We start from the raw sequence: 17,353 nt of genomic DNA on the forward strand, positions 1-17,353 counted from the left end.
GAGCACGGCTTTTAGAGTTCTCGGGCTTCAGCAGTTGGCATGTGGGCTCAGTAGTCACTGGCTCAGTAGTTGTGGGGACAGGCTTACTTGCCCCGCATGTGGAACCCTCCTGGACCAGGGATGGAACCCGTGTCCCCTACACTGGCAGGCAGATTCCTAACCACCGGACCACCAGGGAAGTCTTCACTATACACTTTTAATTTTCACAAAGCTAAAATGGACCAAGCACATTCTCCATACCACATGGTTTCAAGGCTCAACCCAGGTGTATGTCCACTACCCCAGTTTCATAGCTGCAGAGACATGAAAAAGCTTGGCCAAGGTCACAGAGCAAGTAACAGAATCGGGATTATGAACCCAGGAAGCATCACAGACAAACTCTTGGAGACAGTGGAGGACGGAGGAGCCTGCCGTGATGCAGCCCACTGGGGCACAGTCAGACAGGACTGAGTGACTGAAGGATGCCAGCAACACTGGGCCCCGAAGTGTGTCCCACACAGCGCCTCTCAGCTTTGCTGTTGCTCAGTCGGGAGTCCCTGGGCTGAGGAGCTCCGCTCAGTGTTATGTGGCAGCCTGGATGGGAGTTAGGGGGAGAATGGATACATGTGTGTGCATGCCCGAGTCCCTTTGATGTCCATGCGAAACTATCACAACCTTGTCAACTGGCTATATTCCAATATAAAATAAAAAATTAAAAAAATCCCTGGGCTGAAGAAGTTACTGCAGAGCTGCATGCATTCCCATTTTACAGATGGGAACACTGAGGCTAGCGGCTATCACTGACACAGCACCATAAGGCTTGCTGATGGTACCAGCAACCCTGAGAGGTGGGTGCTGTGTTGTTCTGCTAGTTACTGCCGAGGAGCAAACAGTGGCCCAAGGAGATGGTGTCGCTGGTCCTAAGTCCACAGGGCTGGTTAGCAGCAGAGCTGGGATTCCAAGTCTGCTCTTTCTGGCTCTCTGCCCAGAGCTTCGTATCCTGTTCCCTGAGGCAGGACAGAAAGTGTCGTGATGGTGCAGGTGATGTTGGGAGGGAAGGCAAGCCTTTCCTTGCTCCATAGACCCGGTTGTGGGCAGGGATGGGACTCTGGGTGCCCCACAGCAACCCAGGACAGGGTATGCAGGGTCTTGAAGTTTCTCTGGGTGTTGGGCAGAGCTGAGTTTCAGTTCTACTTGATCTCTTGCGGCTGGTGACCTTGAGAGAGGCCTTTGGCCTCTCCTAGCCCAGTTTAACAGTTACCTCTCAGCATTGTTGTGTGGGTTGGAATAATAAAGGCCCTGGAACATAGCAGGAGGCCCTATTTTCCTGTTTCCGTGGAAGGAAAAAGACCCCAGCCACCTGAGATTTTATTTACATTCGTCCCCATTTCCTTTTTTTCTATAGCGATGATCATTCTGTGTTTCCCAGGTGGCTCAGTGGTAAAGAATCCAGCTTATAATGTGGGAGATGCAGGAGACGTGGGTTCAGTCTGCGTTCAGAAGATCCCCTGGAGGAGGAAATGGCAACCCAGTCCAATATTCTTCCCTGGAGAATCCCATGGACAGAGGAGCCTACTGGGCTACAGTCCCTAGGGTCACAAAGAGTCGGACACGACTGACCACGCACACAATTATCACCCTCGTTATCACCCTATGACCACTTTAAATGTTTTTTTTTTTTTTTTGCTTAGTAAACTCTATGAAGTTGGATCTTTGCTTTGGTTTCTGTAGTGTCCCAATTGGACAGAACAGTGTCTGACACCTAGTAGGTGCTCGCTATAAAGTTTGTTGATTCCATGATGTTAACCTGTAACATGGCCAGTAGAGACTGTTAGTTCGGGTTGCGAGGGGCAGAGGAGGAGGCAAGGATACACACAGCAGCCTTAGACAAGGTGTGCCAGGCTTGTCTACCCGCAGTGCCTCCACCCCGCCGGGCCTGGGGGTCCCCGGCTCCCACTCCTTGGTAGAGTGAGAGTGCCCACAGCTTGATCCTTCATCCTTAGTATGCCTGGCGCTGTCGGGGGACAGGATGGTTTCTGCTGGGAAGGACTTCCAGGAGGAGGTTGCCATCTATTTAAAGGTTTGAAGGAAGCACGACAAATTATATGTTATATAGGGCTCCCCAGGTCACTCAGCTGTAAAGAATTTGCCAATCAATGCAGGAGATGCAGCTTCCACCCATGGGTGGGGAAGACCCCTTGGAGAAGGAAATGACAACCCACTCCCACTCCAGTATTCTTGCCTAGGAAATCGTAGGATAGAGTCCATGGGGTTGCAAGAGTCAGGAGAGGACTTAGCGACTAAACAACAACAACAACATATGTGTAACATATATGAACATATATGTCAAGTGATCTACCCAATGTCTCCCAACCGGCTCGCCCTGGTAGCGTGTGGGCAGCCCCCTATTGGAAGCAGTCCTGGATGAAGATGGCCCACAGCCCCCTTCTCCGAGTTCCTCCTGCGCCAAGTGTGAGTGGGGAGGGGCAGGCGTGGGGGTAGAGGCCGCTAGAGCTGGGAGGCGACCTGGCACGGCCGGGCTCTCAGATCATCCCTCCGCAGGCCCAGGGGTGCTGGGGACCCCGCCCGCCTGCGGGGCCAGGGCTCGGCTCTGCCCGCCCACCGCGGGGCGGGACGCAGGCTCCGCGGCGCGGGGACCGCGCGCTCCTGGAAGCAGCCACCGCGCCTCCGCGCGCCGGGCCCTCGCGGCGTCTCCCGGGTCCCTGGGCGCCGGCCCGGCCCGCGGCCGCCTCTGCCTCTCCCGGGCCCGCGGCTCCTGCCGCAGTCGCCGGCGGCGGAGCAGCGCTCCAGGTACCGAGCCCGGGCGGGAGCGGGGCCGGAGACCCGCGGCCGGGTGGGGAGGGGGTCCTTCTCTCCCGGCCGGCATCCTCCAGCTCGCCGCGGGGACCGCGTCCGCCAGAGCCCGGGGTGCCTCTGCGCTGGGTCCGAGACCTGCCCTCCCCTCCAGGGGCTTGGCTCTGGCCCGTGGGGCCCCCAGCCTGCGACCCCCAGCACCTCGGGTGCTCCTTGGCACCTCTGTGTCCACTCGCCGAGAGGGGCTTGCCCCGGCCTGGAGAGCGCCCAGTGGCCCTGGGCTCTCACCTCCCCAGGGCCCTGCCCTCGACCCATCTCACCGCCCGCCCCTTCCAGGAGCTCTGCGCCCACCCGGCCAAACGCCCCGAGTCCCCGTTCCCGTCCTCCTGACTTGCCTCTCGCTCCTGCTGGAGGACTCCGCTCCTCAGGTGCCCCCTCCCAAACTTCCTACCCAGGTGTTCCCTCCAGGTGTTTCTACATCACACCCGAGGACGCCCCCAGGCCCCCTCTCCATCCCCCTCGGGGTGCTGACCCTGACCCAGAGCCCCCCCCCCCCCCCGCCCCCCGCCCCTTCCCACCTTCCCTACCTTCCCCGCCTTCCCACCAGCCAGCCTCCACGCCCACCCGACCCCTCTGGGGCCTCACGTCCTCGCCCTCCGCCCCCATGGTCCCAGAGCAAGTCCCCGCCAACCACAGCACCCCGGACTGGGGATCGGGGCCGCCGTGGGCGCCCGGGGGCAGCGGCTGGGTGGCCGCCGCGCTGTGTGTGGTCATCGCGCTGACGGCGGCGGCCAACTCGCTGCTCATCGCGCTCATCTGCGCGCAGCCCGCGCTGCGCAACACCTCCAACTTCTTCCTGGTGTCGCTCTTCACGTCGGACCTGATGGTGGGGCTGGTGGTGATGCCGCCCGCCATGCTCAACGTGCTGTACGGCCGCTGGGTGCTGGCGCGGCGCCTCTGCCTGCTCTGGGCCGCCTTCGACGTGATGTGCTGCAGCGCCTCCATCCTCAACCTCTGCCTGATCAGCCTGGACCGCTACCTGCTCATCCTCTCGCCGCTGCGCTACAAGCTGCGCATGACGCCCGCGCGCGCCCTGGCGCTGGTCCTTGGCGCCTGGAGCCTGGCCGCGCTCGCCTCCTTCCTGCCCCTGCTGCTGGGCTGGCACGAGCCGGGCCGCGCGCGGGCACCCGCGCCGGGTCAGTGCCGCTTGCTGGCCAGCCTGCCCTTCGTCCTCGTGGCGTCGGGCCTCACCTTCTTCCTGCCCTCGGGGGCCATCTGCTTCACCTACAGCAGGATCTTGCTGGCCGCCCGCAAGCAGGCCGTCCAGGTGGCCTCCCTCACCACTGGCACTGCCGGCCAGGCCTTGGAGACGCTGCAGGTATGGAGGCGGGGGCTCGCAGGCAGACCCGGGCGTGGGGGACGGAGAGGAATGAGCAGTCGTTGGGTGCCCACTGGGCATCCACGGCTCAGTATACAATTGCTGGCACTCCCAAGTGGTCATTCCCAGCGCCCATCTTCCCTCTGAACTCCAGACTCAATGCCCAACCGTCCACAGGACCCTCCAGGATGTGGGCAGGTTTCCCAAGGGTGACATGTGCAACAGGGCATTCAGGGGGTCCCAACTCTCTCCGCTTGCTCCTCCCCCATCTTCCCCATCACGGCCAATGGCACCATCATGGCATCGTGGCCCCGAAACTTAGGGATACTTTCTCTCTCGTGCTCAGGGGATTCATTCACAAGCCCCTCTATACCTGGGTCATCTCCAAGGACACCTTCCTGATCTCCTGATCCAAGCCACCATTGCTTCTTACTTTGGAGCCTTTTTCTTTTCTTCCTGTGCTGGGTCTTCAATGAGGCGCCCAGGAAGCTGCCCCACAGTACATGAGCTCTTCTTTCCCCAACCAGGGACTGAACCTGTGTCCTCTGCATTGGAAGAGGGATTCTTAACCACCGGACCACCAGGGAAGTCCCTTACCTGGGAGCCTTTGATCGTCTCCTGCTGCCTCCCGCTGCCTCCCGCTGCCTCCACCCCCAACCCACTCCTATCCATTTTCTGCACAAAGACAAACGAAAGGGCGATCCCCTCACTTCTTTGCTCCAAACCCTTAAGCGGCTCCCATGGCTCTTAAGATGGAGAGGAGACCCGGGCCAGGATCTGGCCTGGGACCCGGTCCTGCCGGCCTCTCCAGCTGCACCTCCTCCCTTACCCACTTCCTGCTTCTCTGCACCAGCCCTGTGTCCTTCTGACGCTGCTGGAAGGCTCCAGGCTGTGTGCCCAGGTCTTTGCACTGGCTGTGCCCTCTGGAATGTTCTTCCTCTGGGGCTGTCCTTTCCTGACTCTTTAGTTCACAGGTTACTCCTTCCCAGAGGCCCACCCTGACCACCTGTCTGCAGACCTCCCCGCCGTCTGCTACCTCCATCTCGACCCCCAGTTAATTTCTTGGTTTGTTCATTGTCTGCTCCCTCACCGGCGTGTAAGCTCCCACAGGGGCTGGGCTTATCTGGGTGGGTTTCCATCTCCACTGCACCTAGTAGGTGTCCCCTGACTCCTTGTGAATGGGGTGGGTGCTCTTAGCTGCAGGCCCTGCAGCGTCTAGAGTGGAGCAGGTTCTGCAGCACCTGAGTCCTGGCACCCTGCTGCCCAGGGATGGGCGTTCAGACTGCCCAGGCCTGAGCCCCAGAGAACTAGACCACAGGCCCCCAAGAAGGTCCCAGCGGGGCTCTCTAGTGTCCTCCAGGTGTGGCCTCAGGTGTGGGAGGTGTCTCAGGGTGGGAGGTCCCTTGGGTGGTGCTTACTGGGTAGACGGGGCTGAGAGGCTGACATCCTGGCTGGCAGCCCCCAAGTGGCTCATCCATGTCTCCCCTGCAGTGAGGCCCATCAGCTAGGATGATGGCGTCCTGGGTGGACAGGAGACCTTGGCTGCAGCCCGCTCTCTCTGCTGATCTATACTCACTGGAGAACCTTCTCCAGTCTCTGCAGGTGGCTGTGACCCTGACTTGGTTCTCGAGCTTCAGGATGGCTGCCATGGGCTATCCACACCCCCTCCCTGAGTTCTTGTAAAGGAGCATTTCCCAGACTTCAGGCTTTTGGGAACTGCCTCGTGGCATCTGCCTTGCTATCCTGCCACCCAGACTCACACAGTCTGTGAGTCTCTGCAGCCATATGTACTTAGCATTTTCTTGGAGTCATCTCATCTTTTTACTTCCATGAATTTATTTAGAAAGAAAACTTCTTGTCTCTTTCACTAACGGAAACATCAGTATCCTTGCCAGAAATAGAAGGGGATCAGAACCACAACTTCAATGAAGCTGCAGCAGCCCCAGCAGTGTTGCCAAAGTCCAGCTTGGATGGCTGGAGACGCTGAGCCCAAGGCCTGCTTTCTCCTTGTTAGACGCTGGAGGGACGTTAAAGATGCAGCAGCACCAGCATGAGCCTTTCTCTGGACAGAACCAGAGGAGCTGGGAGGGCGCTCTAAAGGCCCCTGTTCTTACTCTGTGACTCAGTTATTTTGTCGGGTGTTCATTCACCATCCAAGGTCATCTGCCCGTCCCACTCTGCCCTAATGACTAAGGAGGTGGAGCTGGCTGGTCTCGGTGGGGTTGGAGTGGAGAGGTCTAGATTCTTGGTTACAGCAGTGCCTGTGACACACAGATTTTCTTTCTGTGAAGCTAACCAGCTGGCACTTGGGTTTAAAAAATAATAATTTTATTTATTTGTTTTTGGTTGAGCTGGGTCTTTGTTGCTGTGTGAGCTTTTCTCTCCTTGTGGCTCACGGGGTTAGTTGCTCCATGGCGTGTGGGATCTTCCCGGGTCAGGGATCGAACCCATGTCTCCTGCATTGGCAGGCGGATTCTTTACCCCTGAGCTACTGGGGTAGTCCCCTGGCACCAGGATTGAACCTGAGACTGTGGCCTTAGCACCTGGGCAGGTGTCCAGCCTTTGAGCACCCACAATGTGCCGGGCAGTGAGCTAAGCGAATCCCCGGATGCCCAAAGGGGCCAGTAACCCCCGTCGCTGTTTGACAGCTGGAGGGCTGGGGGTCGATGAGGGGAGGCGACTTGCCCACGGTTGCACGTCTGGTCTGGGAGGTTCAAGTGCAGAGCCTGGGTCTGAGCCTTGCGCTGCCGAGCCGGCGGTGACGTGCCCTTAAAACCCAGCTCCCTGGTCACCGCCCTGGGTGCTCTGCTCCACTGGCTCTCCCCCTCGGTCTCCTCCTGCTCTGCCGCCATCTGAGGCACTCCCCGGCCTCCGTCCTCCTCGGACCTCCTTGCTTTTTCCCACGTTCACTTCCTTAGTGAGCTCGTCTCATCCCGTGACTGGAAGTACCACATACACGCTGATGACTTCCAGCCTGGACCACTCACTTACTTCGCCCCCAGCAGAATTGGGGATTTTTTTTTTCCAGGCTCCGGACGTAGTCCTTAACTTGACTTCCCTGTATCGACTCCTTGATGTGCGTTGCTCAGGCCAGGAACCTTGGCGGCAGCCTGGACGCCTCCCTTTCCCTCTTGCTGCACACCCTGTGTGCTTTCTGTGTTCAAAACACACGTAGGCCCTGACCGCTTCTCCTGTGTCGGTGACTGCCCCCCCTCCAATGGCTGAGCCCTTCATCTGATGCCCAGGCTATGGCACTGACCTTCCTCCGGCTTCCAGAGCCCATTCTTGCTTCCTTTCGATCTCACACTGCAGCCATGGTGATCCCTGGGAGTTCCCTGGCGGCCAGTGGCTAGGACGCAGCATGTTCCCTGCTGTGAGCCCGAGTTTGATCCCTGGTCAGGGAATTAAGATCCCACAAGACATGAGGTGTAGCCAAAAAAAGAGAAGTGCAGGCCCTGTCGTGAGAGTCCTTGCCCCTCGTCTGGTCTCCTTTCCGCCACCATCCCCTCACTCTTTCTGTTTCAGCCGCACTGGGCTCCTTGTTGTTCCTTGAGCACCAAGGACACTCCTGCCTCAGGACCTTTGCACCTGCTGTTGCCTCTGCCTGGAGAACCTCACGTCACCACACAGATCTCCCCCTAACTTCCGTCCCTTTCCTCTGGCCTCTGCTTGGCTGTCTTACTAGCCGCTTGGTTAGTAACAAGATGACACTTGCACAGATCCCCTCCAGCCCTTATTTCCTAAGTTGTTCTCAGCAAAATAGCACCACCTGACATGTTGCACGCTTTCCATTTATTGTTGGCGTGTTTGCTTCCTCCTACTACACGGTACGTTCTGTGAGGGTGAGGACCTGTCTTGACTGCTGTGTTCTCAGCATCTAAAGGAGGTCGTGAGTGTTCATTGCTCAGTGATGAAAGGAACTAAATGGACACAGTGCTTCACAGAGCCCAGGATTTAACCCCAGCTCAGGTTTCTCCCTTCTTTTCCCCTTTTAGAAGCAGTTCTCATAGCTGATGGACCCTGCACTTTTTAGTACATTCATTCATTCACTTCCTCAGTGCTGTGCTGAGTACTTTTCTTTTTATTTATTTAAAGCGAAAGTCGCTTAGTCGTGTCTGATTCTTTGCAAACCCATGGACTGCCCGTGGAATTCTCCAGCCCAGAATACTGGAGTGGGTAGCCTTTCCCTTCTCCAGGGAATCTTCCCAACCCAGGGGTTGAACTCAGGTCTCCCACATTGCAGGCGGATTCTTTACCAGCTCAGCCACCATGGAAGCCCTGGGCCTTAGTTGCAGCATATGGGATCTTCAGTCTTCATTGTGGCATGTGGGGTATAATTCCCCGGCCAGGGATGGAACCTGGGCCCCCTACATTGTGATCACAGGGTCTTAGCCACGGGACTGCCAGGGAGCTCCGTTGAGGACCTCTCTTGTGCAGGAGCTGTCCTAGGCTGCGAGTGCAAGCATGAGTGGGTCTGAGAAGGTCCTGCCCTCTTGGAATCTATGTTCTAGTTGGAAAGAGAGATGGTAGTCATGACACCCTATCACGATGAGGGTTCTGGAGCTTATAAGAAGGGTGTCTCTTCTAGTAAACATCAAAAATCTATCACTCCCTGTGGGTATGTTTGCAAAATCAAGGAAGTCACAAAACCAAAGGCTGAGAAACATCTTCACGGGTCCTTTAGCCTCTGGGCTTCCCAGGTGGTGCTAGCGGTAAAGAATCTGCTTGCCAGTGCAGGAGACATAAGATCCCTGGGTTGGGAAGATCCCCTGGAGGAGGGCATGGAAACCCGCTCCAGAATTCTTGCCTGGAGAATCCCATGGACAGAGGCGTCTGGCGGGCTACAGTGCATGGGGTCACAAAGAGTCGGACACAACTGAGCGACTTAGCACACACATGCACTGCCTCTGAGGCAGAATGACTCTCGGCCTCTCAAGCCTGACATGGTCTGTGTGAATATCTCCCGCTTTCTGGAATCCCTTTTCTCTTGGTTTGAATAAGAAAGTGTCAGACTCCACCATCCAGCAAGTACCTAGCTTAAAGTCGCTCAGCTTGCTTCCCAAACCACCCAGATGCTAAGCAAGCTTTCTGCCGGCTAGTTTCCATACTGCCTGGAGAACTGCCTGTGTTTGGGGACTTGGCTTCTGGGAGGCCGCCTTACTCTGGCCTCCTGGGTTGTGACCGTCTTTCGTCATCTGAGGTGACGCATCCGGCCTGGGGTGGAGGCGTTTTCATTGTCTGGACCCAGCGGAACTGATGAGAAGGAACAGAACTTGGGGGGGGCTGTTAGGCCCCCTTCTTCCCCTTCCCGGCCCCACTGAACCCTTGGCTGCTTCCTTGATCCAGTCTCTCGCTTCCCTGCAGAGGGAGGGGGCTGGCTCCCAGTCCCTGACGTCCTGGCTCTTCGGGAGTTTCAGACGTGGTTGCTGAGCTGGCTGGAGGCTTTCTCTGCCTCTATCTGCCTGTTGATGCGAATGAGCTTTTAGAAAGCCACTGGTTGGCTCAGCAGTTTCAGCCGGGTCCTCCCAGCCCCAGGGGCTGTGAGAGAGGAGTCCTGCTTAGAGGTCAGGCGGGGGCTGTGGGCTGGGGGTGCAGAGCTGGGCGTGAGAGGTGGTGATGGTGCCCGTGAGATGCAGCCTGGGCAAGTGTGTGCACGCACGCGTGTGTGTGTGTGTGAAAGGTGGGCGCCCCTGTGGTGATGGTGCTCAGCCTTGAGGGGTTCCAGAGGGGCCGCTGTGGGCGCTCAGCCTCCTGGGGAGCAGCAGGCAGCCCGGCTGGGTGTCCCTGTGTCCTGCACCCTTTCTCTCTGCCCGGACTCGTGCGTCTCTGCATCATACGCTCTCCCCACCACCTTCCTCTCCGCCCCACCGTCCCCCTTCCCTCTCCCCCTCGGCTCAGTCTCCCCGCCTCCTCTGCACCCCCGTATCTTCCTCTTCCTTCCCTCCCCCCGTTTCTCCTCCTAGTCCTCCTCCCCCAGCTTTCTTCACCCTCCATCACCCAGCCATGCATCATTCTGTCCCAGCGATCCGTCTTCCCTTCCATCTCTGCCTCCTCCTCCTGAGAGGAGGCTGTGATCCCAGAAATATCTCAGAGCGGGAGGAGGGGGTGAGCAGGAGCAGAGCTGAGCGTGACAGGCTGGGCCGCCGCTCAGAACGAGGCAGCCTGCTGCAGCCGGGACGGGGTGCGGGGTTGTCCCTCTGTCTGGGCCCAGGTTCAAACCCTGCCTCTTTCTCCCTTCAGCTGGATGACTCTGGGTGAGTTGCTCACCTCCCTCTATCCCAGAAGTAATGCTCTTTATCATCTGAGGCTGTTTGAAGCATCAGTGAGGTGATATATATATACCTGGTGCATAGTAGTTTCTTGTTGTTTGACAAATATTAACTCTGTCCTTTCTTCTTGATGGTAAAATGCAGGGTGCTGGGAAGTTCACCCCTTTGAGTCTTCCTAGGGGGAAAAATAGCCATGGCTGCCATTAGCAGCCTCATCACCATTATCAAGGAGCTGAGGTGAATACAAATAACAATAAACACCGACCACGATCACTTAGTAACTAACTCACACAGTACTTACTATGTACCAGGCACTGTTCAGGTAACTTTCTATTATCTTTTCTAATCCTTACTAGAGTCCTGCGAGGTGGCTGTCATGAGAACGGCCGTTTTACAGACGAGTAAGCTGAGGCCCGGAGAGGTGAAGGGCCCTGCTCAGGGTCGCTCAGTTAGTAACAGCCACGGTTTGAACTGGGCAGTCTGGCCCCAAGGCCTGTCTCGTCACCCTCACACGGTGATTAGACGGCTGGGCTTCCCAGGGGCGCGGTGATAAAGATTCCGCTTGCCGATGCAGGAGATGCAAGAGAGGCGGGTTGGAACTCTGGGTCAGGAAGATCCCCTGGAGTAGGAAATGGCAATCTGCTCCAGTATTCTTGCCTGGAAAATCCCATGGACAGAGGAGCCTGGTGGGCTACAGTCCATGGGGTCTCAAAGAGCTGGACACAAACAGGGTGACTGAGCACACGCGTGGTTAGATGGTCATACAGATTGGAGATTACACGAGGGGATCTGTCAGGACACCTTAAAATGAAAATTCATCAGTAGTGGTAAAGTAAAAGACCCCACTGACCTCATCCAGTCACCTCCCACTCCTGTCTCTCCATGTCTTTCCAGTTCTTTCTCTGTGCTTGTGGATTTGTTTATGTTTGTGTATTTGTTTATGTTGTGTATTTATGTTTGTGTATTTGTTTATGTTTGTGTGTTTATGTTGTGTATTTGTTTATGTTTGTGTGTTTAAGTTGTGTGTTTATGTTTGTGGATTTTTTTGCCTAAAGAAACTTAGTGCCTTGCTTTGTGTCTTTTTTAAGCAGAGGTGATCATGCTCTCTCTCTCTTTTTTTTTTCCCTTCATGCTGTCTCTCTTGTTTTGCAACTTGTTGTTAGCACTTGATCATGTGTCATGCAGATATTTCTGTGTGTGATTGATTCATTCTTTTAAACATCTGTATAGTGTCTTATAGTGGGAATGTATTTATCCTTTTAAACATCTGTATAATATTCTGGGGCTTCCTTGGTGGCTCTGCTGGTAAAGAGTCCGCCTGCAATGTGGGAGACCTGGGTTCCATCCCTGGGTTGGGAAGATCCCCTGGAGAAGGGAAGGGCTACCCACTCCAGTGTTCTGGTCTGGAGAATTCCACGGACTGTGTACAGTCCGTGGGGTCACAGAGTGTCAGACACGACTGAGCGACTTTCACTATAGCATTCTAAACCAGGGATTATTTAACCACTCTCCTCTGATGGACTTGTGAGCTGTTTCCAGTTCTTTTTTGTCATGAATGGAGCTGGGGTGTACACCTTTGTGCTGAGTGAACAGACAGTGACAGGAGTTTATGGACATCGGAACCCGCAAGCAGACTTCCCTCCTGGAAGGGCGCTGCCAAACTGTCCGCCGATGGCTGCCCTCTGACGGTGGCAGATGCCACAGACGTGTTCTGATACAGGGGGCGTGCAGACGACAGGACCTGCCACGAGCGATCATGAGGTGGCTTTAGGGCAGAGAGAAGCGGGAAGGGTGGCATCACCCAGACCCCAGCGTGTGGGCTGGTGGTGGCCCTTGGCTTCCGTTCCACGAGGGCCTCTCGGTGAGGGTGGTGGGGTTTCGCTTGGGGCCGTCATCCTCCAGAATGCAAGCAGCGTGGTAAAGTGGAAAAGGCTCAGCGTCTGGAGCCGGAGGTGACTTTAACTCTTGTTAAAGAGTTCCCTGACTCAACTCTTGCCTGCTGTGTGACTCCTGGCTAGTTGTTTTGTCTCTCTGAGCCTCATTTGCAAGATGAAGGTTACACCTTCCTCCCAGAAAGACCGAGTGACAGAATGCATATCGGTGCAGATGCATTATAAGCACTCAGTAAGTGGGGGTAACAATGTGGGGTCTGTGGTGCTGTGGTTTGAGCACAGTGTGACCTTGGGAAGGTCCCCTACTCTCTCTGAGTCTCAATTTCTTCCCTCTTGCCTGTTTTCTTGAGTCAATTCTTTGGGGGAGAAGAAGAGGCAGGAAAATGCAGGTTTCTTCCCAGGAAGACTGGAGAGGGACTCTCAGATCATGGTTGACCCCTCTGGGTCGCCCTCCCCTGATGACGACCCCTGTCTTATCTTCCAGAATGCCTTAGTTCCCTAGTGCCCAAGAGCCCTGGCAAGACCATGGCTGTCTCTCGTCTCCTCACCAGGCTCCCAGGGGTGAGGGGCTACTGTGTGGCTGGGGCCCGCGGGAGATGGTGTCTCCCTCCTCCCCTTGTGTCTGTCCCCATTGACGGCAGCAATTTAAAGTCAGAGCAGCTCTTAGGAGATTCTTTTGGGGAAGCAGGTGTCTCTCCCTCCAGGCTGACCAGGTGGGGCCACAGAAGCCACAGAGAGTCCACGCTGGAGAAGAGAAGATGAGAAGGGGCGAGAAGGGCAGACCCTCTTTTCTCCCCGGCTGCCGCGTACTGAGTCAGAGCATTTGTCCTGAGATCCACGCTGCTTTGGAAAGCCTGAGCTCTTGGTGGAAGGACAAGGCTCCCGAGGGTGCTACAAACTTCCCCAGCCTCATCCACACACCACTGAGCAACATCAGGGCTGCCGTGTGCTTGCATTAACTCCATGTCCAGCACAGGGCATATGTGTGTTATCCGCAGCCTCACGGCAACTCCGTAAGCTGAGCGTTTTCTCCCACTTGACAAATGTGGAAACTGATTCTCTCAGGATCACTGAGTGAGTGGTAGAGGCACGGTCTGAAGCCCGATCACTTGTTTTAAAAGCCCAGCTCTCGCCTCTGTGCCCCGCCGAGAAGGCGGGAAGAATCAAGGGCCTCTTTTAGGCTCCCCTGTGTGAGCCTTGTATTTGCCTAACCAGGTTTCACCTGGACAAATACATCGAAAGGCGGGAGTTAGAGGGTACCTGTCTCCCCTCTCCTGCCCACCGCCAATGCAGAGCCTATAGGACAGGGTGCAGCTGGGGCTTCAGCACCATGGACAGGAGCCGAGCCTGGGTCGCCTGAGGAGAGGGCTGAGAACAAGGCTGGGAGGGGGAGTTCCTGCCCGTGGGGGGGGGGGGGGGGGAAGGGGGGGAGGGGGGGGGGGGGGGGGGGGGGGTGGCTCTAATGCGCCCCGGGGCTCACGCATCTTGGCTTTGCCTCCTCCGCCCCCTTTCCATCTGCGGAGGTTGCTTGGGAACCTGGCTCCTTTCTTCCTGCCTCCTCCTGACTTTCATCCTCCCGTACCCAACCAGTCTCTGGTTGCCTCAAGAGCTAAGCGGGGCTCTCACACAGTTCAGGAAGTGTTGGGGGGAGTCTCTGGCCTTTAAAGCCCAGGTGTATTCCCAGGCAGCACACTTATCCTTTCATAGTCCAGTGAATTATGCTCACCCCAGTATTTACATCAGCTGTCAACTTGGTGGGTTTTACTTTGTGTAAAGCGGATATATGAAAATCCAAGTTGATTACAACACATGGTTTAGAGGAGGGCTTCACACTGCAGCTTTTGTGGATTCCTGGAGGTTTCAGGGATGGACTTCACAGTGGTCTCTGAATTCTCTGGCTATGTGGCAAAGTTTTTCTTCTGTGTGTGTGTATAAGTGTGTGTGTTGTGTGTTTGTAAACACTTACAAGCTTTTTGTTTTCTGGAGAGTGAGTTGTGTAGATTTCATTCGAATTTCAGTGGGCTCACAAAGTTGAAAAAGTTAAGAGAACCGCTGGGCTAGTGGGTCACCTGGTACAGAGAGCCTTTTAATGTTTTGGGACTCCTGGTCTCCAGCCTATAAAAGTCACATTTGGGCCCCTCATGCCTTTTCCCCCACGGAGCCTCTCCTTTTTCCTCTTCTCCAAGCTCCTGCTCATGAAGTCCATGTGTGGGAATAAAATACGTCTGTTAAGTCCACAATGAAATCCAAGTTTAAAATACCAAGGTCACTCCCATCCCTAGTGATTTAGAAGATATTTAATTGCACACATTTGTTTGGGGCGCATGTTTCAAAATAAACTTTATTTTGTGGGTCATGAAAACAGTGGTGCAAAACTGTCACTCCAAAACATGAAGAGAATCAACTCACAGGCACAGAGACTGTCAAGCCTCGGACAGCAGCTGTCCTCGTTCGTCAAGCACTGTTCGACTGCAGCTAATTCTTGAGGTGCCCAAGGTCACTGCAGGACAACGCTGCACCCAGACACAAACCCGGCAGCTCGGAAGACCCTGCTCCCTGCAAAGGGCAACACGTGACACCGCCCACACCCACGATCATGGGCCCCTAGGAAGCCTCGCTGCACTTCCTAGAGCCCCTTGTGCATGCTAAGTCAGGCTCAGGGCTTGGTGCAGGGCCAGGACAAGGGCTCAGTCTATTTCTGAGGTCAAGGCGCAGTCTGGGGCTAAAGTTGGGCTCAGTCTGGTCCAGGGCGGAGGGTCAGTTTCGGACTGTGGGTATGTAGGGCTCAATCTATGGTAGGTATCAGGGGTCAGGGCCATGAGCAGAGCTTAGTTTATTGCTGAAGAGCTCAATCTGAAGCCAAGGTCAAGGCTCAGCCTGGAGTCGGGGTCAGAGCTCAGCCTAGGACTACAACTGGAGCCCATTCAAGGGTCAAGGCTCAGTGTATTAAGGGCTCGGTCTAGAATTAGGATTAAGGCTCAGTCTGGGCCAGGAATAGGCTCAGACCAGATCACCTGGCCTTCCTCTCTGCAGGTGCCCAGGACCCCAGGCCCCGGGGTGGAGTCAGCTGGCGGCAGGCGTCTGGCCAGCAAGCATAGCAGGAAGGCCTTGAAGGCCAGCCTGACCCTGGGCGTCCTGCTGGGCATGTTCCTTGTGACCTGGCTGCCTTTCTTTGTGGCCAACATAGTCCAGGTAATGCCACCGCGGGGGTGGGTGAGATCCCGCCCTGCTGGGGAGGCCCCGAATCCCCCGAGATGGGCAGGGAGGGAGGGAGGGAGGGGTGCTCTGCGTCCCGGCTCCAGGATGTCCCCCCCCCACTCCTCCAGGCCGTGTGCGACTGCATCTCCCCGGGGCTCTTCGACGTCCTCACGTGGCTGGGCTACTGCAATAGCACCATGAACCCCATCATCTACCCACTCTTCATGCGGGACTTCAAGCGGGCCCTGGGCAGGCTCCTGCCGTGTCCCCGCGGCCCCCGGGAGCACCAGCCGGGCCTCGCCTCGCCCTCCGTGCGGACCTCGCACAGCGGCCCGCGGCCCGGCCTAAGCCTGCAGCACGTGCTGCCCCTGCCCCTGCCGCCAGACTCGGACTCCGACTCGGGCTCTGGGGGCTTCTCTGGCCCGCGGCTCGCGGCCCAGCTGCTGCTGCCTGGCGAGGCCGCCCGGGATGCCCCCCCGCCTGCCAGGGCCACCACGGCAGTCAACTTCTTCAGCATCGATCGCACGGAGCCCGAGCTACGGCCGCGTCCGCCTGGGACCCCCACGAACTGATGCGGGCTTGGAGAGCTGGACTGGATGGGACCAGGACCCCCAAGGCCTTGGACCAGCTCTTGGCTAAAACCAGGAGGCTCCAGGTCCTCCGGGGAGCCTTCTGAGCTCCAGTGGGTTGCACTGAGTCAGCACCCCACTGCCCACTGTGGGCCTCCAACCTGGAGGCCTAGTCGCCGGTTTCAGGAGTCTTCTCCAGGAGGCGTCACCGCTGAGTGTAACTGGTGGGTGTGTGGAGAGCGAGGTTGGAGGGCTCCTGGGAGTGGGCTGAGGCCCTCTTGGTCCCGCTCAGGATGCAGTTAACCATCTCCCTTGCACATCCTACCAGACTGTGTGGGGGCCATGGCTCTGCTGCAGAGGTGGCTCAGCGCTGGGCCAGATCCCGTGCCCTGAGGGCCGTGACCATCAGCATCAGGTCCCGGGAGCCTGTTAGAAGTGCATGTCCCCGCCCTACCCCAGACCTGCCGGTCGCCAGGTGAATCGTGTGCACGTTATGGTTTGAGATGTGCTGGCTCAGGGGGTCTTTAACCCTGACGATGGCTGGCTAGACAGTTTTCAGACCAGCTAGGCTCTCAGGATACACGCGCTGCATAGTAAACATCTGAGCCTCGGAGTCGGGCAGGCAAAGTCTGAACCTCCACTTCACCACTTTCCAGCCCGTGTACAAGTTACTTAATCGCTCTGAGCCTGGCATTCCGCATGCAAATGGGGAAATGATGCCTGCCTCCTCGGGCGTTCCGGGCACAGAATGCCCAGCACTCGGCAGGTGGTCAGTGGGTGGTCCCTGCTGTTGTTATCCAACCCCCTGGCCCTGGCAGAGGGCCAGGAAGGGCCACTTGTTCCCACTTTTTTACCCCCACCTTCCTCCTCTTCTTCAGCCCCGGCCCACAGCCCACAATCTGACTGTCCCCCCAGCTCCTCCCTAGACTGCTGCCCTGCCCCTCCTGGGGGCACATGGGTAGCTGCTGGGTTCTTGCTCAAGATCAAGGATGGGGGTTCCCTACCGTGGGCTTCCTTGGGCCTAGAAGGGAACCGTCTGATGAGGACAGAACCAGTCCCTCTCCCGCTGCCTTCTGGCCTGCCCTGGGGTCAGTGAGGGCAGCGGGCGTGGGCACTGGGTCAGCGGAGTTGTAGAGGACCATCCCTGGTACAGGCAGGTGCCCTGGGGGAGGCAGGTGGACTCTGGCACAGGACTTGTGTTTTTCTTTTTTCTGACAGGGAGCTCTTGGTTCCCAAAGTTCACCTGCTTTAGGT

At 56.9% G+C, this 17,353-nt stretch overlaps 1 protein-coding gene across 1 annotated transcript; it reads left to right on the plus strand.

Annotated features, from left to right (window-relative positions):
* The first annotated feature begins 3,407 nt into the window (after window positions 1–3,407).
* HTR6 (5-hydroxytryptamine receptor 6) lies at window positions 3,408–16,848 on the plus strand. Its single transcript, XM_043909023.1, has 3 exons — window positions 3,408–4,171; window positions 15,366–15,524; window positions 15,659–16,848. The coding sequence occupies exons 1-3, from the start codon at window positions 3,458–3,460 to the stop codon at window positions 16,100–16,102; spliced, it is 1,317 nt and encodes a 438-aa protein (XP_043764958.1). The 5' UTR covers window positions 3,408–3,457; the 3' UTR covers window positions 16,103–16,848.
* Window positions 16,849–17,353: the final 505 nt, after the last annotated feature.

This window comes from Cervus elaphus, chromosome 8 (genome assembly GCF_910594005.1).
Source record: "Cervus elaphus chromosome 8, mCerEla1.1, whole genome shotgun sequence".
In the NCBI taxonomy this organism is placed as follows: Eukaryota; Metazoa; Chordata; class Mammalia; order Artiodactyla; family Cervidae; genus Cervus; species Cervus elaphus.